The sequence below is a fragment of the Penaeus vannamei genome, chromosome 24 (genome assembly GCF_042767895.1).
Source record: "Penaeus vannamei isolate JL-2024 chromosome 24, ASM4276789v1, whole genome shotgun sequence".
Classification (NCBI taxonomy): Eukaryota; Metazoa; Arthropoda; class Malacostraca; order Decapoda; family Penaeidae; genus Penaeus; species Penaeus vannamei.
The window spans coordinates 5,036,902-5,059,401 of NC_091572.1; the positions used below are offsets into that span (position 1 = coordinate 5,036,902).

Consider the following 22,500-nt stretch of genomic DNA (forward strand, 5'->3'; position numbering starts at 1 on the left):
TTTTTTGTTTCACTGCCATTCAACCTTGCAATTGTAATTTTTTGTTTCAAATATTCCTGGTGTATTATGTGTGAATTTGTTGTTTTCCGTTGCAAATGAACAGTACAGAAAACAAGTGAAAGTGTTGGTATTTGTATATGAAGTCCTTATCTTTTTAGCCAGTAAGCTTTGGGACAGTCCCGGGTACCCCTTGCTCATACTTTCCTAGTAGGAGCTCCACTCCGGGACCCTCACCCAATTGCTGTGTACCTACGGCAAGACATTTACCAGGACCTATTTTCTTGATTTCTGCCATTATTCTTTGCCTGCGCAGATTATTTCACATATCAGCAATTGTATTTTTTTCCTATGTAAAACAGTATCAATAGATTTTCCCCATTTCTAATAAGAGTCATTATGTAAATGCATACCAAGGTATTACATATGTATGGCACAACTGGCTGTGTGAAACTGAAACTGTAATGAGATATCTGATGTGTTATTATGGCCGTGGATATAGATAGGACATTATAGATAAATAATGGATTAGCTGTTGGTCAGAAAGTGATATGAAGTATAGGAGTTGTACATTTATATTTATTGGTTAATCTTGATGGCAAGGATACACTAAGCTAGGAAAAATTGAAAATAGTCTTAAAGTACAAAAATTTGTTGTAGTCAGTACAAGATATAACCTGCAGACATGAACGTTAACACCACAAATAAAGGAAGATGATCAAGGAAAGTGCTGCTCACAGTCCATGTCCACGGGCACTCCTGAGTCTCAGCTCTATCTTGCCGTGCATATCTAGATGAAGGCAATATTTGCCAGGGAGCCCTCCCCCTTCAAACGTCTCCTTGGGCAGTACCCAAAGGACCAGCCCTGTTGCACAATTTAGATTGTTAGATAAAGTTTGTAACATGGGGTTCGGGGCAGTCTCTATAATGAGTTTGTCTGTATTGTAATGAATTACCTTTTTAACTTATGATTTATTAACTTCAGTTACATATAAGGCACATAAAAACCATGAGGCTACACTTGTCTCAGGAAAAAGTCATAGGAAAAAGTCTTGTAGCTATATGACATGAATTTTTAATGTCATTGAAATAAGGAAGTCTTAAGGAACAGATAATCACAGTTCCACATTACAGAAGAAGTAGAAATAATGTCACTGAAACAGAAACTAATTTTGTTTGTGAAAACCATTATCATTTTCTCTCCTTTTACTTATCAGATTTTGGCATTTCAATCTTTTTCAGGGACTAGTGTTTGGGAGAGAGCTAGGGCATGTTCCCTCAGTATGCGTGTACATGAGTGATGGAACTCAAGTTACCGTCGCAGAGTTCCTTGTGGACGTTTGCAATCTCATCCGCAGAAATATCACAGTTGAAGGCATTTTTCGCAAGGCTGGTTCATCACAGAGACAAAGTGATATTAAGGTGGGAATAAGTAGCTGTTATTGTTTTGATAGTATGGTATTAATATTTGTTAGTAATCTTTTATTGTAAGTTCTTGCACCCTGTAATATGATATGTTATATGATATATAATATGAAGCTGTCTAAAATTTTGATAAAATTTTCAATCCCAACAATGTTATTCCTTCCACAGAAATTGATTGACAGTGGAAGCAGTCTTCCCAATAGCGTTCATGTCATAGATGGAGCATGTCTCTTGAAGCAGTTTCTGAGGTCACTGCCAAATCCACTCTTGTCCTCAGAAGTTCATAACAAGACCATAAAGTAGGTTATGTAATATTCTTGTTGTTTGTGGTATTTTTGATGGCTACCTTTTTTTGTTTTTTGTAAGTACCGTGGCTTATTTAAGTTATCAATTGTGATTCTTTGTAGCTTATTTTAAGAAACCAAATTTCCTTTTTTTGACAGATGTATGCAACTGGGAAAAGAGGCAAGGACAGAAGCAGTGACGCTTTGCACAATGTTATTACCCCTGGCTAACAGACACACACTTGTCTATCTTATGGATGTGAGTAAAAGAAAAGAAAATTGTATATGGCCCTGCTATAAGTGCCTATCAATTGATATCTTGGAATATGACAAAAATATAGTTTGAATATATGAATCTTGATTTTAAGGATTATATTGATATGCTTTTTCATTCATGATGTGGTATTTTTTGCTCAGTTTCTTTCAGATGTTGTTGCCGCAAGTGGAAGCAACCTGATGGATGCGCATAATTTGGCAATAGTGTTAGCACCCAACCTCCTGCCAACATCCATCACAGTGAACAATAGGAAAGGTGCAGCAGGGCCCTTGCATTCAGAAGATGCCATGCTTGCAACTAATATTGAGATTTTGCAGGTGAAATAGTGGTTGGGTTGTTTTTATATGTAGCTCAGTAGAAATGATAAGGTTGAAGTTTAATAGTTATGATGTTGAGATACAGTTCAAGGAGATTTGAAATTATATCACTTACTTATTTATTTATTTATTTTTTAGTTTGCTGTTAAGGCTTTTTTTTTATCTTTAGGTTTCATATTGTATTTTTGGTAAGATGTAAACTGTCATGTAAATAAACCATACTGTTCAGCATTGTTTCCAGATTATTCATAAACTGAAAATAGATTTTAAAGACTACAGTTGTTTGTTGCACTGATAATGGTCATAACTTTTGATTTGATAATACAACATGGCTGGAGTATATCTTGCTCTTGCAATTATTGCAGAACAATTATGGTATGATGAATATTCTTGGTTATTAATTGGGAAAGTGCTGCTTGATTTTCAAAAATGTTTTAGCACAGAGGATATATATCCAAATAATATTATATTTTATTTGGAAAAGAATATTGAGGACAAGGCTTCCTGTATGTTTTCATTAACCCACTTTTGTTTAATATATTTGCAGTTATTAATAGAGAATGCCCCAAGGTTGTGTCGTCTGCCAAACAATGTAGCACTCGCTTTGGAGCACCGGGAACAGAGCAGATCAACAGAAAACTTGCTTACACCAAGTGAACCCCATCCTGCTACCAGGAAAAAGCGTCGCAGTGCCTCAATACACAGTATGTTAAATAAAAAGAATACTCATAAGAATTTAGAGCAATCTTTGAAGTTAGTGCCAGTTATAACCAAATTCAGTGACAAGTCGTTCCAGTTTTCATACCTTTATAGGGCAATGAGAGAATTTTGAAAATGTCTAGTTTTCACAATACAAGGTATAATATACAACATTTTTCCACGATTAGCAATATTTAAGGAAAAAATCGGTTAAAAAAAATACCTTTGTCCCGTTGTCAGGATTGATGACGGGTCTGCGACGCGTGGTGGGCCATTCCTCGGGTGGTGGTGGCTCTCCCATCCGCATGTCAGGGAGTGCTGAATGCCTAGACTCTCTCCACCTCCACCCAGGTATTGCTCTGTCCCCAATGCCAGGATCTGGGGGTTCGCCAAGGAAGCGCAAGTCCTCCGATGCATTTGATCTGGGTCTAGAAGCCTGCAGGTCAGTATGCTTGTGGTCAGCTTGTATGTGTGTGGCCAATAAAGCTTGTAATGCATGTCCTCTTTTTGGGTTATTGGTTGGGCTGTGTGTCTGTTTATGCATTTTATTTTTATTAATTTATTTATTTATTTTTATATAAGTACAAGTTTGCTATGAACCTCCTCTCTTGCCATTGGTGTCGGTCCAGTTGCAGTGTGCATGTTGACTTAGTAACGCAGTGTGTTGAGTGGCATGTTATGTTCCAGGGACCCAGCTGACCACCTCCAGGGGCCCAGTCCGCCATCCCACAAGAGGGCCAAAGTTGAGGGTCATGGGGGCAATGTAGGGGCTTCTGCTACTACTACTGTGGATGCTGCAACTAGTTCTGTCTCTTCTATTCCTCTTACTGTAAACCCCTTTGCCTCATCTGTGAGTATATATATGGATTATATATGACACACTTGCATTTTTATATGACTTTCAAAGCATATGGATTTGAAATAAAATTAATGGGCTAGAACTGACTAAATCCTATAATATTATAGAAAATTGCAAATATTATTTTTATTATTTTTTATTTTATTATTATTATTTTTTTTTATTTTTTTTTTTTTAATTTTTTTTTTTATTATTATTATTTTTTTTACTGATATTGCTTTAAAGATGGACATTATCAGAACACCTACTTTGAGACCTAGTAGGAGTGTAATACTAAACTTGAATTATTTTTTAAAACCATAACATGTATGCTATAAAAGTTATCAGCATGCCCTATAATATGGCAATAGTCATTAATAATTTTTGTTTTTAATGCATCTCCTATTAAATGCTTTGCCTCTCTATTTTATAGGCGAAGTCAAGGTCCAAAATGGGCCAACCATTCACCATTAAAGAAATTCCAAGCACGTGGGATGTATTCCCCCAACCAAGCACACAACCCTCCATCATGGGCTACTCCAAGTCGAGTCTCAAGAGATCTAATTCAGCGAAGGCCAGCGCACTCCCCAAATCCCCGGGCACTAACCTTCACACAAACCACCAGGGTGTGAGCAGGAAAAGTCTTGGTCGCACAGAGCACATTGGGAACAGAGCTGTGATCTCAAAGACAAGTTTGGATATTGCCAATGCATTGGCACCGGTGAAAATTGGGAACAGAGGTTTGATCTCAAAGACAAGTTTGGATATTACCAATGCAATGGCACCGGTGAAAAGACCAGTTGTGAAGAGAAGAAGCTGTGATATACCTCTAAGGAGCAGTGAAATGAGAGGAAGCATTTCTGAAGACCCAACCTGGATGAGGCGTCGAAGCAGTGGGAACTGGAGGAAAAAGGAGAACGAACCTGATGGTGAAGATGTTTCTACTTTGGGACCACGTGGGGTGCCAGATGGGGCTGAGTGTATATTGCGGGATAAAGTGAAGCCAACAGCAGCTGTTGTTGATACAGTAGAAACTTTGGAACAGCAGTATGATGACATTAAGTCTGTAGTAAAAAATATGGAAGAGGAAGTTGACAAGAACAATGTACAGCAGTTAAAAGAGACCTACTTCCCAGACAGTTCTTCATTATCAGCACAGAATATGAGCTACTCAGAAATGATTCAGAGTGCCTATGAGCGAATGAAGGTTGAAACAAAGGACCTGGAAATTAGCCCTTCAGACAATTTATCAAAGAGATTAGGGAAGGAGCTCAAAATCAGAAATCGCAGGAGCAGTGAGCATAGGGTCATTCGATCCCCTAGTGAGAGAAAGATTGGTACCATTAGGAGACGCTCAAGAGAACTTGTGCAGAATGCAGCAAAGAGCCTTATTAATGTAGAGGATACCCCAGCTAATAAACAAGTTCAGACACCAAGGATGAAAGGGGCTCTCATGCAGACACCTATCAGTACAGCATTAAAAAGGGGGAGGCCAAACTCGGTGAAATCAGGTCTTCCATTTGTGGTGAGGGCTTTGAACATTAGCTCAGATTCAGTAATGCCAGTTGATGAAACTCCAAATTCAAGCCGCACAGTTGTTGTCAACAGGAGAAATGGTGAACAGGAGCAGATTCAGCGTTTACAGATTACAAATCAGAGCTTATACAACAGGTCAAATGAACGAGAGAAGATGTTTGAAAGTTCTGAGATGTCTGGGCTAGAAAATACAAAAAATAATTTGTCTCTGAGTAGTAGCTTACCTGCATTAAACACTGATGATAGTCTAATGGGAAGTTTTCTGGAGCAGTTCCCTGGACCAATGACACGTAGGCGGTCTAGTATTTTGTCGGCTTCCGCAAATTCATTGCTTTTGATTCATTCTGCTGAAAATTCAGTCAGCATTGATAACAAGGGTGATAGCGGAATCACCATGAGCAGTCATTCCAGTGAGTGTATGGATGTAGATGAAGAACTCATGAATAATAAAGAACAAATGGGTAGCCAAAACAAGTCAGCTGTTTATGCTCTCCCAGCTGTTGTGGTTCCAGATTCCGGCAGAGATGAAAGTTGGGTAGCTGCTGCAGATTTCATTGATCACATTGAGGATATAGAGGATGAACAAGAGGGTGTTGTAAGTGAGAATGCAGGAAGGCCATCACTAGCAGCACTCATGAAACAGAAAAAGGTGACAGCTAATGTGCGATTGTTCAGCAATTTGGAAACTGCAACTCCTGCTCAGAGGAGACAGTCAAGAGTACGTAACACTCCACAGAGACTGCCTCCACAGCGTGGTGCAAACTCGGAGTGCAGAGGAACAAAACTCAAACACACAAAGAGTATGCCTTATAGATCTACCATGACCCCACGAGAGCTGCTGAAGGCAAGGCAAAAATCATTCCATTTTGATAAATCTCCACACAATCTTGCGAAAGTTGCTGTAGTGTCTCCACTGAAGGAAAGTACATGGATAAATATTCAGCAGGAGCATTCTAGGGAAACAACAAAACCCCACAGGGGTGAAGCAACAACCCCACAGCGGAAATTCCACAATGATGAGGAAGGCTTCAAGACACCCATCATACCAAGGAATTTTCTGCGTAGCCAAAGTACAAAGTCCCCAGGGACACCATTTATAACCCAAGTTGAGACTCCCTCCGCCCAGCCACCTAAACTGCCTCCAAGAGCAAGTGTTAAACCATCACCCATACGTGTTCAATATAGATAAATATAAAAAGCTCTCATGATATTAGATAAATATAAAAAGCTCTCATGATGTTAGTCATGTTATTTCAGTTTGGTTTTCATACAAGTCTTACTTTTGCTTTACCTGAAATGCCATTGCTTTGCAAATTGAATTGTTTTAAGAGAAAATTAATAGATTGTAGCTTAGTTTCTAAATATCTTTGACATCCTTTTCCCTGTGGAACATTCCTTTGAATTATCTTTTAATACATCTGTATTTTCATCACTTTTAGATTTAATTACATTATAATACACCTGAAATAAACAAAGCTGGTACACCAGAAATAAACAGTACTGTTTTTATGATGGTTGCCAATTGATTTTTAGGTATTGCATCATTCCATATTTTCACACAAGATCATACTCTCATACTACAAATCTACTGATTACCCCATGTTTTAGGTCATTTTGCTGTGTAATATTTTATAAGAGATTTATATCATATGCTTTGGTTCAGTCCAACTTGTTTTTCTTTTATCTTTCAACAAAGGGATTTGTTAAAAGTCTTGTTTTATAAAATCTGTGCCATACTAAAAAAAAAATTTTTTTTTTTAGATTAAGTGGATCAGGACTCAAAAGTCTGTTAGCTTTGTATTTTGACTTTGCCACAGACGCTCAATAAATTTTTAAAGAGATTGATTTTGTTTGTTTTTATATAATTTGTACACATTTCATTGTTATGATAGACTTATCTTTTATTTGCTTATTACTGCTCAGTAAATTGGATGAGTACCATTCTAACTGATGTTTATGCATTTAAAAGTGATCACATCATGGACATATTTATTTCAACTATAAGCTGTCTCTTGCAGCTGCATTTAAGACCTTTTTTAACAGAGCACTGGTAATAAATAAGACACATGGAATAAAGATTGATATCCTAAACATTGATATTGTGTGAATGATAAGTAAAAAATAAAGGCATTGAGAACAATGTATAACTTTTGCAACCGCTTATAATAAACATTTTGCCAGATGTTATATACATGTGCATATTATGAGGATTTAATTTAGGCGATAAGTTAATCAGATAAATTAAAAGACGAGAGTGCAAAAATATTACTCGTTTATTCCTCAAAACATTTCGGAGGTCCTACGCAGTCATGGCATTCCTGTTTTTAGAAATGGAGTAAATTTATAACATTTTCCGCAAGAAATGACCTCTTGCTTTAATATCTAGTCTGAAAACAAAAGCAGTCCCATCATGCAAAAATGTAACATACTGGAAAAATCAAGCACATTTACGCTCTGCCGTAAAAAATGAAATTACATGTATCTAAACGTCTAAACATGTTGGTTAACTTATTTTATAATGCAAGTGTTATTTTGTATAACTGGTCTTCCCATGTCCTTGACCTTGTATTCTAATATACCCTGTACTCAAAACCATTAGCTTCTGTGCATTGTTCCTTGCCACGCACATGGTGTGTATGGTATTTAATTTGTGTTAAGTTTTAATAAAATAATGTGCCTTATTTTTTTTTATTTTAATGCTGATATCCACAGAGGAAAACACAATGATAATGAAAAAATTTCTATTTGGGAGAAAAATTAGAACAATAACAATAATTATTATGACAATTATTACTGCTGCTTCTGATTGCCAGATTCTGTTTTCACCATTCCTACTCATAAAAGTTAGATTCTCCAATCTGAATAGGTGTAATAATACTAATATGATTATAGGAGCCAAAGTGGAAATATGAAAATGGTAATAGTAATGATAAAAAATAATGATAATCATGTTAATCATGGTAATAATAATAAAAAGAGTAATCTCCAAAGTGGAAAATGAACAATGACCATAATACTAAATACTGATTATGGTAATCATAATATAATCATACTCAGTAAAAGCAAAAGAAGAGAATAAATGAATGGTAATAATGGAATAACAAACACGTATAATAAAACTAATAAGGGCAGTTATTTCTATTACTAAAAGTAATGATAATGGCAATGATGATTATGGTAATAAGTACGAAAATAATAATGACCAAGATCATTAGAATAGAAAATTCAATGACAATCATGCCGACAATTAATAAACACCTTATGATGATAATTTGATGAGGACGATGGTTTGTTGCAGTCATCGTTTTTTTTTTTTTTTTTTTTTTTTGTATTTTGTAGAATTTTCTATATATTATTCCTTTATACGTCTGTAGCTGGTACAATACTGCAGTGCATATAAGCATGTGTTTTCGACATGTATTTATATCTGTCAATCATATAATAAGTATTAACGCACCGATGTGATTGTTTTTAAAACGAAAATTTGAATTTGCCGCCACTACTATAAAGATTGTCATGTTGTTTATCAAACCTTTTTTGCGTTCACAAATGCAAGAAATTTTCCCGTACTAATCAAGAAATATTAATCTACATAATCACTGACTTTAGAATATGAAAATTCGTATATATCATTCTTTGCCGATCTTTTTGCGGACCAAAATCGACCAAATTGAAAAAAATATTGAGCATCCATATTCACTCCAACCGTCTCTGTTTCACACCCATCCAATTACACCTCGCATTCCCACTTTTAAGAAATAGAGAGGAAGCGCGTGTCATCAACAAAAAGGCGCAAAATCGTTCCGCTCGAAGGTAAGGATCCCTGACGTCCGCCATTTTGTTTTGACCAACTCCCGTGCGCTCTCTAACGGCCGAACGAGAAGTGACGAAGGTAACATTTCCAACCTTAATTAATCCCATTTGCAACCCTTTATCACCCGCAAATCCACGCTGTCCGCACAGTGCTACGTCCAATCCACCCCACCGCGCCCCAAAAGAGGAAGGAGAAGGAGCTTAAAGCCGCGAAAAGGGAGGAAAAGAGGAGAGCCAGGAGGATCCAAGAACCCTCGCTCGTGATGCCCCCTACTTTTCACTCTTAAAAGCTCTAAGTGTAAATTTGTCCGTCAGATTGCGTCGTTGTAGCTCTCGTAGCCTCAAATTCCGTCAGATTGCGTTGTCGTAGCTTAGTCTATGTCGCTTTTCCCGAATTCCCGTGGAGGGAAGGATCAGCTGACGGGGAATTCTTTTGTCATTTGCTCTGCTTTGGACTCTAATAAATGGAGACCCGGAGTTTTTAAAGACACCCTCTCCGTAGTATGTTTTTTTTCTTCCTCTTTCATTCAAGTCTTTTGTGTTTTGTCCTGGGGTCTCTCTCTCTCTCTGTCTCTTTGTCTCTTTTTAAAAATCTAAAGGCGTAGTTGTATTTCTTTCCATCTAACGTTGATTTGATGAAGATGAGGTCTTAATTATCGGCGTTTCTTTTGTCTTTCGGACTTTTTGGGAGGCAAACGTCCCCTTTTCATTACGTATTTCGGTGGAAAATGGCGTAATATTTTTCCCCCCCTTCAACTTAATAAAATAATTCCTCTTAGCAACGCGTTATATAATGTTTTCTTGATAAATTAACGGTTTTGAGTTATGTTTATATATAAATATGTAGGGATAAATTATGCTCTTTATAAACAATGAGAATAGGCAGTTGTCACAAGTTAATGCATTTGCAAGATTCAAGACAAAGATATCCTCTAATGATAAAAGTAATTATATATTCAATTTGGGCTACCTGTTATGGTATTATAAGCCTATATAGGTGTTTATTTGTTCTGGTTAAATGATGATTCTAGGTGAGTGAGGCTTTGTTGCATTGGGAGATGATAATGTTAATCAAAATCTAATTGATGATTGAGGAAATGGGTTTTCTTTCATTTTGGAGTTAGTTTGCATTCATTAGAGATGTTTAGAGTGTAAGAAGAATATTGTCTTGTTATCGTTGTACTACAAAGGTGTACTCCAGATCAGAGGTGCAGATAAGAATATTTTAATGTTGGATAAAGTATTTTTTTAATGAGACCACGAGTTTTTAAGTTCTTTTTGACTGGTTGCTGTCTTGTATATTCTGACAAGATAGGACCTGTAGATCTTCCTGGTAATTTTTAATTTATTGAGAAACAGTCTGTGCTCTGTCTTGTCATGGTTTACGCAATGGTAGTTTGTTGTCTTTTGCTGTTGTGCTGAAGGTGCGGAGGCCTTGTTGATTGGTTGGGAACGTGCTGCTGTTGTGTAAGAATGGTGTAGCTAGCTTTAAAGTATTTAGGGAGTATCTGTCTCGCTTTCCTCACACACCCAGCAGTAAAGATACGACTTTGTTGTGTACTAACTAATTAAAATGTGGTTGAATGGGACTTGTTTGCCATTTATTATCAAGTGATTTATTGCTAGGTTTAAGCTTCTTGATTTTGCACATATATTTAGACTAAAGAAAAGGAGAGAGGATTTTTTTTTTTTTTTTCTTGCATCTATCCAACCTTATGATTATTGTTTTTTTTCCAATTTTTTATGCCATATGCATGAATCTTGTTGTTTATTGCAAATGAATTGTTTAGGAAACAAGTAAAAATACTGCTATTGCGCACTTCTAATTCCTCACGAGGTGATTGCCTCCCCTCCTCCCCCCTAGACTAAGTCCCTCTTACACCCACTAACAGCCTCGGGGGTACTCTTGGGAATCCAGAATTGCTGTAATAACCTATATCCTTCCTGACACGTGATTTTTGCCCCCAGTCCCCCACTCAGTTACTGTATTTCCCTGTTGGGGGACTTTGCCCTTGTGCTGAAACTATACTGATAAAGTTAAGGGTGTTGATTGTTAAAAGTTTAGATAACATGTGAAATTTGTTTATGTGAAATAGAAGATGAAATAGATCTGTATCCTTTAAAGAGAAAAGATAATTTTTTAAATTCACATAATAAAAGAGATATAATTAAGATGTTTGTTGCCTCTTGTCTCTTAGTTCCAGGTTAAAGCTTCTTTATTTTGGTTAGGAAATATGATTGAAAATAAATAGATCTTGTATTCAGTGCAGTTATATTGTTAAATGCATATGTGTAGTGAACTGTAACTATTGGGATTCAGGGAATATTTAGAGTGTTATCCATTTATTTGCTGGTTGGTTGTCTCAGTTAATAGTTTTAAGGATATGTTGCTGCTGTTATTTAGCAAGGGCATAAATTCCTTAAAAAAGTTTATTAAGGTGCAGAATTGATTTTTTCAGCATTTATATTCATGTGAGGATAATTCCCTTCATTTCTATTTACTGTATAGTTTAACACTGAATGTATCTTTCAGGATGGAGGGGAGCCAGGCGGGAGAGACAATAAGTGATATTCACAACTACCTGGACACCTTCAATAAAGAAATACAAACCGGTGACCAGGCAACCTCAGGTAGGTTTACGGAAGTTTTTGTTTTAGAGAATGCGGTTGATAAAGGAAGAACAAACAAAAACAAAATTTGTACTTGGTATGCCACGGTTAGGGAGGACTGAAAAGTTAGATTTGCTGTCATTCAAAAAACAGGATTTTGTTGTTGTTGTCTTAATAAGAATAACGTATTTATTTCTTTATTAAAATATTATTTATACAACCTTGATACAATTAGGTACCTGTGAAATATAATAGAGTACTCTTCAGTCAAAGAGAATATATTGCGGATCCAACAACGAAAACATTTGCTTTCATATAAAGAACAGGATTTTGTTGTTGATAATTATTAACTATCATAATTTTATTGGAAAAATTATCTTTTGTTTTTTCATTTGTTAATGATTTATCTTTTTCCAAATCTCTGCAGGTGATGTAGCTCAGGTTTTCGTTGATGAATCAGGCCAGTACTTCTATCAGAATGTTGACGGCAGCCAGCAACAGATGGTGGTGGTGTCCTCTGAGGGCGCAGATGGTTCAGAAGGAGACGTTGGGGCCGGAGGGGCAGATGGCTCCGTTATGCTTCATACAGAGGAAGACTCGCTGCATGAGGTATGAGAGTTATTTGCATCTGATTTTCCTGTGACAAAGTAAATATTAAGTTTGGCCATTATTGGAACTGAGAGTTGATAAAAATATTTTCTTGCTCTCTTTCAAAAGTGTATATTAGTTGAGATATCCCTAGCAATTTGGATTTACACTAAATGAATGGGAAAGTAGTCGTGATGCAGTATACTTCATAAAGATATTTTTATTTAGTTGGGGTGACATTTAGCGTCTAAATAATTTACACAATGAGGTTACCACAGGTTCAGTCTAGCAAATAAAATGAATATGTAAAAGTATCAAAATCATGTTTTGGATTCATATAAGCGATACAAAAAGAAATATCACTTTATTGGTGTGGTATGGCAAGTGTGAAGTACCAGCCAAGTTTGAAATAGGCCCCGAATAGTGAGTTGAATTTATTTTCAAATAGATAGATTTAGTATTTAATTCCACAAAACTTTCAGGATGGCGACAGCTTATCCCAGAGTCAGGTGGCCCTTGGGGAGGATGGTACCCTACAGGTAATATCCGGGATGGATCAGAGTGAAACGAGCAACCAGGTTGTACTTAATACAGGTAAAATCTCGTGATGTACGATGCTTTCTTTTGGTCTTTGTTAAATAATTTTAGGTAATAACTATTCTTGATTAGAAATATTAAGGTAGTGTGTGATATTATTTGCCTTTCGAAACTTACTGTTCAAACTATCATGATTTTTTTTGTTATTTTACAGGTGACAACAATCAGATTGTTACAATTGTCCCATCCAGCACAAATCCTGGAGAAGTCAGTTATGTTCTCATTGTGGAACAATCTGGAGAAAATGACAAAGACGACACTGTATATGATTTCAATGAAGCTGATGAAGGTCTTAGTTATGTAAGTGTTATGTTATTGTGTTAGATGGACCAGTAGCCAAGATAACTTTACATGAAACATTATATGTGTTGATGATTATTGATTACATTACATTATTCATTTGAAAAAGAATTATAATTGAGATTAATCTTGTATGTGAATGCTAATAGTTGGTAATTTACAGGAATCCGGTGAGGAGGACGATAAAAAGATGATGCGGATAATACACAAAAAGTCTCAAACTGTTACTCAGGCCCATATGTGCAACTATTGTAATTATACCAGCCCAAAGAGGTTAGACAGAAAAGTATTGGTGGAATATGTGAGATTTGGTGTTTTTCAGTTCATAAATGATTTTTGCATTGCTTGAGAACCATCTTGCAGGTGGCTTATATTTACATGTTCCTAATAGATCCTGCTTAGTGTCATTTTTGAAATATATCTGAAGGGGATAACATTTTATTTTGTTTAAAAGTCTGGTCTATATTATTTCTTTAATCTTTATGGTTTGTATTCATGACATACTTTGATAACATTTATTGCATGTGTATGTAATTCAGTGAAGTTGGAATGACCTGCATATCTATTATTCCAGATATCTCCTATCACGACACATGAAATCACACAGCGAAGAGAGGCCACACAAGTGTTCTGTTTGTGAAAGAGGATTTAAAACCTTAGCCTCTCTACAGAACCATGTAAATACACACACAGGCATTAAACCCCACCGTTGCAAATTTTGTGAAAGCACGTTCACCACCTCAGGTAGTTATATTGTTTTCTTATGAAGTAGTGTGGAAGATTGAGAATATTTTTTATTTGAAATGTTGAGGATTTTACGCCTTAAGAGTGTCACTTTACTGAAATTCATTAATTTAATTTTGATTGCCAGGTGAGCTTGTGCGGCATGTGCGATACATTCATACCCATGAGAAACCTCACAAATGCCCGGACTGCGATTATGCAAGTGTAGAGTTGAGCAAACTAAAACGGCACATGAGATGCCACACAGGGGAACGGCCATATCAATGTCCACACTGCACATACGCTAGTCCTGACACTTTCAAACTCAAGCGCCACTTGCGCATTCACACTGGAGAGAAGCCCTACGAGTGTGAAATCTGCCATGCGAGGTTTACGCAGTCCAATTCATTGAAGGCGCATAAATTGATACACACAGGTAGGTAGATAAGACTTGATTTTGCTTTGGTTATTTAGAACAATGGTCTGAAAAAACTTGCATTTGATATATTGCAGTGAAAAAGTTTAAATTTCCATTGTTTATGGATGAATGATTTTGTAGGTATATTTATTATGAGCAGTACTATTGTAACTAGCTATCAGCTGGTATGTAAGATAGTTGATAATGTTGAATTCTAAATGAAATGATATTCTATTTAGGTTTAGTATGATATGGTGATCTATTGTTAGTCAACAATGTTTTAGCATGAGTAGTGAAGAATATGTGTTTACAAAAGAATTTGCAATGAAAATGCCGTAGTATTTCCAGATCAAAAGTTATGAACATGGGATGGTATTCTTGAAAGGTCTATGACTGTTCTTAGCAATTAGATATATGGTTTGCATTGTTGCCATATTGCAAAATGAAGGTTTCTAATTAGAGCAAACAATTACAGTGTTACTAACCCTGTTATCATGATTGTAATGATATGATTTGTGAATACTGCAGTTAATTCTACTTATATCTTGATGATGATATAATGCATTTTAAATGTTTTACTGTAATGTAGCACACACATTAAAAAACAGGACAATTTAGGAAACAGTTAACTTAACCCGTTGGATCCAATTGTGTCACAGAAATCACGGTGCCGAAAATATGGCCATTGGGTTTTGCAAGTAGCTAACATCCCGGGTGTGTGGTGCATAGGCCGGGCGCATATGAACACTATTGAGCAGTGACAAGAATCTGTGTCTCTCATTTGCAAAGTTATTTTGTACAAACTTTTCTAGCATTTTTGCTATTTTTTAATGTCCATATTTGTCTTTTAATTTGCTTTATCCAGAAGGAAATAGCTTATTTTCCTTGCACAGCCTACTTAAAATGGCTATGGAACGTTTGGTTATCTGTGTCTTATTATCTTATTTTTTCGTAATTTTCAATTTTCCGTAATACAACCTGTGCCTCTGGTCACATTGGCCAGGAATATGGTGCGCAGCATGGAAATGGTGTCCTTCCTGGAGCCGGTGCTCTTCCAGTTATGGCTTATGCACATTGCATTCCACATTCGTTTATCGATGGGAATAATGCTAAAGCCCACGAGTTGTAGATGAACCCACTAGAGGCCCTGCCACACTAGCATTTTTTCTATCAATTTTATGGTTTCTGTCTGAATTTGAGGTTTTACCTAAGTATTGTATGCAAACAGAATGCCTCTCAGGCTAAGACAGTTGTGACTGTTTCTATTTGAATAATTTCTGTCTTGATCTTGTGCTGCTAAGGATCTATACAGTTAGAATAGTTTTTATTGATAAATTGAATAGAAAATGTTATGTAAACAAAAGTTGATATTATAGATTATTTCTATAAACAATATAATTACATTTCTTTAAAATAAGGTGATATGTATGAAAATGCTCGTGTTATTCCTTGGACCTCACTTGGATGCCATATTGGTTTCTGTAGGCACCATGTTTGCTGCCATGGTAGTGTGATAGATTTACAAACGGAAAGTTCATGTGGAAACGCAATGTGTGATAGGGCCTTAAGGATAGTCATGTACCTTATGTGAATACTACCCCTGATTCCTGACTTAGTTTTTATACATTTACAGTGCTTTGATTTCATCTTTGTTAGATAGGCTGTGAAAAGTTTTAGGAGATATATTTGTATTTAATAGCTGCCTCTCATGAATACAACATGTGTGATGCTATGCTATTTTTCTATATGGTAAAGGTCTGTGCTATTACCAGGCCAGACCTTAAAATGAGGCACATCAGAATCATTGAGCTAATTTTTTACTAATTTTGCTGTTTGGCAAGGCACACTATCTTATGTGACGAAAGTAGCCTTTGTTTTCTCATAGACAACAAGTAACACATCACAAACCATCTGTTTGTCATCTGATTGGCTGACAGTTTTATAAAATCTCCCGCACCATATCATGTAGAACATTTCCATACCATTAACCAGACAGGGTGCATACCTGTCTTCTTGGTGTACTGTGGGAGGTACAGTTCACTCCCAGGTGACTGATGCAATCACAGTGTTCCTGCCACCTACACTTGATTGATGCTGATATTGAGCTAATTAACAGAGGCGGGGCTACCATGGTGGCATGGGGGGCACCTGCCCCCCCTGCAATCTGATTGGCCACCCCTTGTGCCCCCCCAATGGTTATTGACTCATCGTAATGGCCTCCTGTATATATATTGTGGCAGCTCCCCCAGATTTTTTGTTGTTACCCCCTGTGCCCCCCACCAGAAAATTCTCTGGACCCACCCCTGCTAATTAATGCTCTCCATATGGTATCACTGTAAAGTGTTACCACAAAAAAAAAGTCTCTGAAATATACTGTAGGAGTGTATACTGCTCATAGTTGGCAACTTTATGATTAAGCAACTTTTGGCATAGTTCATAATGTATATCTGGTGTTCATCTATCATTTTTTTCTTTTCAACCAGTAGTTAGACATTTGAAAGTCTGCATGAGTTTGTGTTTCATTGAGCTTGACAATATCAGAGTATTATGAGGCAATATTTTGCCTTTTGACAATGTTTAGATAATTGACAATGAAAGAGGAATTCTGTGTTTGGATGTTGCATCAGGGAACAAGCCGGTATATGCGTGTGAGCTATGTCCAACGACGTGTGGGCGCAAGACAGATCTCCGGATTCATGTTCAAAAGCTGCACACCTCCGACAAACCATTAAAGTGCAAGAAATGTGGGAAAGCTTTTCCTGACAGGTAGGTGGTGCTTTTGGTATCTTCTACTGATTCCTCCTCCTCCTCAATTTTTTCATCCTCCTCATCCTTCTCCTTTTCTTCTTCTTCTTCTTCTTCTTCTTCTTCTTCTTCTTCTTCTTCTTCTTCTTCTTCTTCTTCTTCTTCTTTTTCCTCTTCCTCTTCTTCTTCTTCTTCTTCCTCTTCCTCTTCCTTTTCTTCTTCTGCTTCTTCTTCTTCTTCTTCTTCCTCTTCTTCCTCTTCTTCCTCTTCTTCTTCTTCCTCATTTTCATTTTACTCTTCTTCTTCTTCTTCCTCTTCTTCCTCTTCTTCTTCTTCTTCTTCCTCTTCTTCTTCTTCTTCTTCTTCTTCTTCTTCTTCTTCTTCTTCCTCTTCTTCTTCCTCTTCCTCTTCTTCTTCCTCTTCCTCTTCTTCTTCTTCTTCTTCTTCTTCCTCTTCCTCTTCTTCTTCTTCTTCTTCTTCTTCTTCTTCTTCTTCTTCTTCTTCTTCTTCTTCTTCTTCTTCTTCTTCTTCTTCTTCTTCTTCTTCTTCTTCTTCTTCTTCCTCCTCTTCTTCCTCTTCTTCTTTTTCCTCTTCTTCTTCCTCTTCTTCTTCCTCTTCTTCTTCCTCTTCTTCTTCCTCTTCTTCTTCTTCTTCTTCCTCTTCTTCTTCTTCTTCTTCTTCCTCTTCCTCTTCTTCTTCCTCCTTTTTTTCCTCTTCCTCATCATTTTATTCCTCTTCCTCATCCTTTTCTTCCTCTTCTGCATCCTTTTCTTCCTTTTCCTCCTCTTCTATCTCTTCTTTCTCCTCTTCCTCCTTCTTTTCTTCCTCTTCCCCCTCTTATTCCTCTTCCTCTTTCTCCTCTTCCTCCTTTTCTTCCTCTTCCCCCTCTTATTCCTCTTCCTTTTCTTCTTCCTCCTCCTCCTTCCTCCTCCCTCCTCCCTCCTCCTCCTTCCTTCTCCCTCCTCATCCTCGTCCTCCTCCTCCTCCTTCCTCCTCCTCCTCCTCCTCCTCCTACCTCCTACCTCCTACCTCCTCCTACCTCCTCCTACCTCCTCTTCTATCCTCCCTCCTCTATCCTCTTCCCTCCTCCTCCTCCCTCCTCTCTCCTCTCTCCTCCTTCCCTCTTCCCTCCCTCCTCCTCCCTCCTCCCTCCTCCCTCCTCCTTCCCTCCTCCCTCCTCCCTCCTCCTTCCCTCCTCTAGACAGGTCTGGCAGTTGAGAATTATATGCACATTTGACACATAACTAGTAATATCCATAATCAACGTGCTGATGTATTCCCTTTTTATATGTTTGCTTGCAGATATACTTTCAAGCAACATAACAAATCCCATGAGGGAGAGAAATGCTTCAAATGTGACCTGTGCCCATATGCCTCGACCTCGGCAAAACACTTGGAATCTCACATGCTGGTTCACACCGAGCAGAAACCTTATCAGTGCGATCAGTGTGACCAGGTAAGATGAAAGGAAATTGGTTGTTCATGTATGATTATGATAATTTTTTGTGTCTTCTGGCTCTTAACACTAACATTAAGTTTGGTGGATGTTGTTACTGTGTGATTGGTCAACTTGCACCTATTCATTTATGGATATTCCTTTCCCAGGCTTTCCGACAGAAGCAGCTGTTAAAGCGGCATCAGAACCTCTACCACAACCCAGCGTATATCCCCCCCATGCCCAGAGAAAAAACTCAAGAATGCCCCGAGTGTGGGAAGGCATTTAGACACAAAGGTTAGTTTACTCTCCTTTTCAGAAAGCATGGGTATTTTTTGTAGTTTTGCAGTCACTCAGATTTTCTTTTAGAATTAGTAATAAAATGTTTATGTACATATTTTTCAGATTACGGATATTACATTACTCTCCTAAATTTAGGGGCATTTGGCATTAAGAAGAGATATTATATATGGACTGAAAATAATGTAACAAAAGTATAAGATTGCACCATACTGTATTTATCTTTGCAGTCTTTTGACCAAGATATGTGTGGCTGTCTTTTGGTTATGATTAAGTAAAATTGCATTTTTGTGTCCTGTCTCACATTTTTTAACCTCCCCTTTCCTCCTTAAAGGTAACTTGATTCGGCACATGGCAATTCACGATCCAGATGCCTCTGCGCAAGAGAAAGCTCAAGCCCTCAAAATAGGAAGACAAAAAAGATTGCAGCTCATTAATGGACAGCAGGTGAGAAAAGAATCTAAAAGAAAACATTGCATTGAATCAATTTTTATATATATATTTATATTATTGTTAAACTTTTTAAAAATCGTATCTTTATTCATTGTTCTTATTTCCAGGTGGAGGTTTACACAGGAGAAGTTGACGAGGATGAAATTATGGCTGTAGAAGGACAGGATGGAAACCAGTATGTGGTTCTAGAAGTCATTCAGCTACAGGTAGATATTACCTCTTTGTGTATCTATAGGCCATTTGTTTAAATCAGTGAAATTTGGCTGTTTTTTGTCTTCCTTTTTTTTCATTTCAGCCCATCATGTTTTCTTAGTAAAAGCCTAAAAGCCCTGTCACACCTATGAGTTTTTCTCTCTTGAACTTGTGGTACAGGGGATTTGTACCGTTAAGAGTGTTTTCATAGATAAATAAGACGAAAGAAATTTGTCTGTCTAATCTATTATCAGATAATATTTTTTCACAGTATAGTTATCTCCTTTACATAATCATACTCATTTAAAATTATGTAATATGTGCAAGTATGTTCTTGTAATCCCTGTTTGTATAGGCCTTCTGTTTGTTTCATGGGAATAGTGGTTGTCTGCAAGTCTAATAGTTAGATCATTTGTACACAAAGTTTGTATGGAAATACAAAAAATTAAATATAAAGTACTTGTGTGATAGGGCCTTAATCTGTAAGTAAACACACTTGGTAGTTCTGAAATTACGTGTGCATTTTAGCATAAAAAGATAGAATGAGATCAACCTTGTATTTCAGGATGGAGAAGGGCATGTGATGATGTCAGATGGAATCCCAGTGACAGACAGTTCCCTCGATGGAGCAGGAGTTGCTAGTGTTTTAGGCTCTTCGCCTTTAATGGTTCCTGAGACAATTACTGGAGACACTATAGGTGAGTGTGCTGGATATTTTGTGTAGTTTTTATCACTATTCTTTTACTGCTATTGTTGGATCTGGAATGGATTCATAAAGTGCTATCTTTGCAAAGATGAAGTGTGGGCATCTGTAATCAGATTCTCTATACAATATGGTGCTTTTAGTTGCCTTATAGCTACCATCTTGCCAAGAAAGGAGTATTTTTCTTTTATATAGTACTTAGGAAGTATAAAAGAAATACTACTAATAGTAGCAGTAAAAGGATTCAGTTTTTGGCGGCATAATTTTGTAAATTTTGTTTTATTCACTTAACCACAAGCCGACGGGTGGCATGTATATATATGCCATGGCCTTTGTCGACTGAAAAATGGCATTGTATCATGCCCATTCCCGCACTATTGGCTCGTCGGATGGTTTGCTTTTCTCTGATAGTAGCGGCTTTATTTATTTTGTAAAGATTTTAGGCAGTAGCACCAATAATGAAAGTAAACCTACAAAATTCTAATACTTTTATTAAATATAGAAAAATTAGAGCTATTAGGTGCCAAATGTCGCTCGCAAACTACCGAACTAGCCAGGTGCAAACGGGAAACTGCCGATGCGTGCTAACAATCCCATTATTACGTCAACCTTGCCAAACTTTTATACCCGTTGGCATTGGATTATGTATCGAGTCTTAATGGCTTGAAAATGTTTTTGTGTGGTTGTTTTCTTTTATTTTTAAACATTCTGTGTTTTTACAATTATTGCAATGAATATATATGGAATATTATATATAGTATATTATATATTACCAAATCTAGGTTACCAAAGACTAAATATTGTTATGCAGGCCCTATTGATGGGACCTGTTTAGTTTCAGATCCTTCCCTTCTTGAACTCCAGCAGAAGAAATCTGAACTGAAAACTGAAATCAGTGCAGAAGCCAAAAAGGAAGCTCAGAAGGAGATGGAGACTTGCTTTGGCTTTGATGTAAGTTCTGAATATGTAATGATGAACTGACAAAAGCTACTTTAAAATGTTTTTTGTAAGATTATTAAATGATTTTCTACTTAAGTATTTTTAACACTGTCAAATAATCTTGATTGCGAAGAGATGTGTGTGAGAAGTGGTTACATACTAAATATAGCATATACAACATTCATGAAAACATAGATTGAATTTACCTCTGTATTTCTGTATCTTTACAGGATGAAGATGAAGGACAAATTCATTTGGAATTTGATGAATGAAGTGAACTACAAATCATTAGAAATCAATAATATTTTGATTTTTTGTATAGAGATGATCAAATTTTTTTTCTGAAATGTGAGTTTCTAAGTTTAGAACATTTGTGCTGTGATTATTAATTTTTTTTTTTTGGTAAATATACTTAAGTGTTATCTGTTGACATGACACAAGCAGAACACTTGTCTGCTTCAGCTCTAGACATGATTACTGCCTTTAGCATGGAAATTTAGTAGCTATCCTGGAGCTGCATATCTAGTGATCTTCCCAGGGTAGCTCGTCTCTCCAACTACCCAAAGCTGGGTCCGGATTCACCAGAAATACCAGCACCTTTACAACAGACCATTTTGTGTTGTTTACAAACATTGTTTACCGAGCCACTTACCAGACCACAAGGCACTAGTGGGACTTGATCTCATGTCATCGTTTTCATTCCGTTGCCGATGTCTCACACAGAGTAAACAGACTCACATCTCAAGCGTCAGGTTTGATAAAAGGAAAAAGACTGTGAATGCATGTATAATTTTCTAGTCTCATTAATTTATATATATATATTTTCTTTATATTTTTTTCATAAAAATGAATTGGTGTTTTCCTTTATTTTAATATCCATTTCTCAGTCTATGAGATGTAAAAGTATACTTGTAAGCTACTGAAGTTATATAATTTATGAAGTATTATATAATAAATATCTAAACAAGTGTCTTTCCTCTATTGGCTGCTATGAATGTCTTTAAAATGATATGTAATGAATTGAGAGAAAGGATCAGAGTGCATTTATGAGAAGTGATTCAAGGAACAAAAGACCGGACAGAAGAACCTTTGTCTTTTCTCAGAGTTGAAACCAAAGAGAACATCAGGCTCCTGTACATGATCCCTAGTGTGCAATAATGATCTATCATGGGACATTCTCCTGCCAATAAAGATGAATATATCTGCTACAAAAGAAAAAGAAAAGAAAAAAAAAAAAAACGGAAATAAGAAAGTATAGCCAAACACTTAAATTCACAATTGTAAGAGTAGTGCTATATACCAAGCCCTTCA

At 36.6% G+C, this 22,500-nt stretch overlaps 2 protein-coding genes across 9 annotated transcripts in view; both read left to right on the forward strand.

Moving 5' to 3' along the window:
* The window catches only part of LOC113821270 (uncharacterized), an 8,926-nt gene extending 872 nt beyond the window's left edge, over positions 1-8,054 (forward strand). Inside the window, exons 2-9 of the mRNA XM_027373760.2 lie at positions 1,240-1,419; positions 1,591-1,721; positions 1,866-1,965; positions 2,124-2,300; positions 2,848-3,004; positions 3,240-3,441; positions 3,687-3,849; positions 4,271-8,054. Coding sequence (XP_027229561.2) covers positions 1,240-1,419; positions 1,591-1,721; positions 1,866-1,965; positions 2,124-2,300; positions 2,848-3,004; positions 3,240-3,441; positions 3,687-3,849; positions 4,271-6,562 — 3,402 coding nt within the window. The 3' untranslated portion in view covers positions 6,563-8,054. The remainder of the gene's footprint in view (positions 1-1,239; positions 1,420-1,590; positions 1,722-1,865; positions 1,966-2,123; positions 2,301-2,847; positions 3,005-3,239; positions 3,442-3,686; positions 3,850-4,270) is intronic.
* Positions 8,055-9,059: 1,005 nt separating this feature from the next.
* LOC113821271 (transcriptional repressor CTCF) overlaps positions 9,060-22,500 on the forward strand; it is a 14,423-nt gene continuing 982 nt past the window's right edge. The window contains exons 1-16 of one of the 8 annotated variants that reach the window (XM_070138258.1): positions 9,060-9,186; positions 11,720-11,817; positions 12,224-12,405; positions 12,867-12,978; positions 13,136-13,281; positions 13,445-13,554; positions 13,856-14,025; positions 14,153-14,439; positions 17,037-17,188; positions 18,470-18,623; positions 18,773-18,899; positions 19,237-19,349; positions 19,463-19,561; positions 20,113-20,245; positions 21,062-21,201; positions 21,420-22,500. The exon at positions 21,420-22,500 is cut by the window's right edge and continues 982 nt beyond it. In XM_070138258.1, the coding sequence (XP_069994359.1) occupies positions 11,721-11,817; positions 12,224-12,405; positions 12,867-12,978; positions 13,136-13,281; positions 13,445-13,554; positions 13,856-14,025; positions 14,153-14,439; positions 17,037-17,188; positions 18,470-18,623; positions 18,773-18,899; positions 19,237-19,349; positions 19,463-19,561; positions 20,113-20,245; positions 21,062-21,201; positions 21,420-21,461 (2,064 nt within the window). In that variant the 5' untranslated portion in view covers positions 9,060-9,186; position 11,720 and the 3' untranslated portion in view covers positions 21,462-22,500. The other 7 variants (XM_027373764.2, XM_070138255.1, XM_070138261.1 and 4 more) reach the window with 7 other exon arrangements.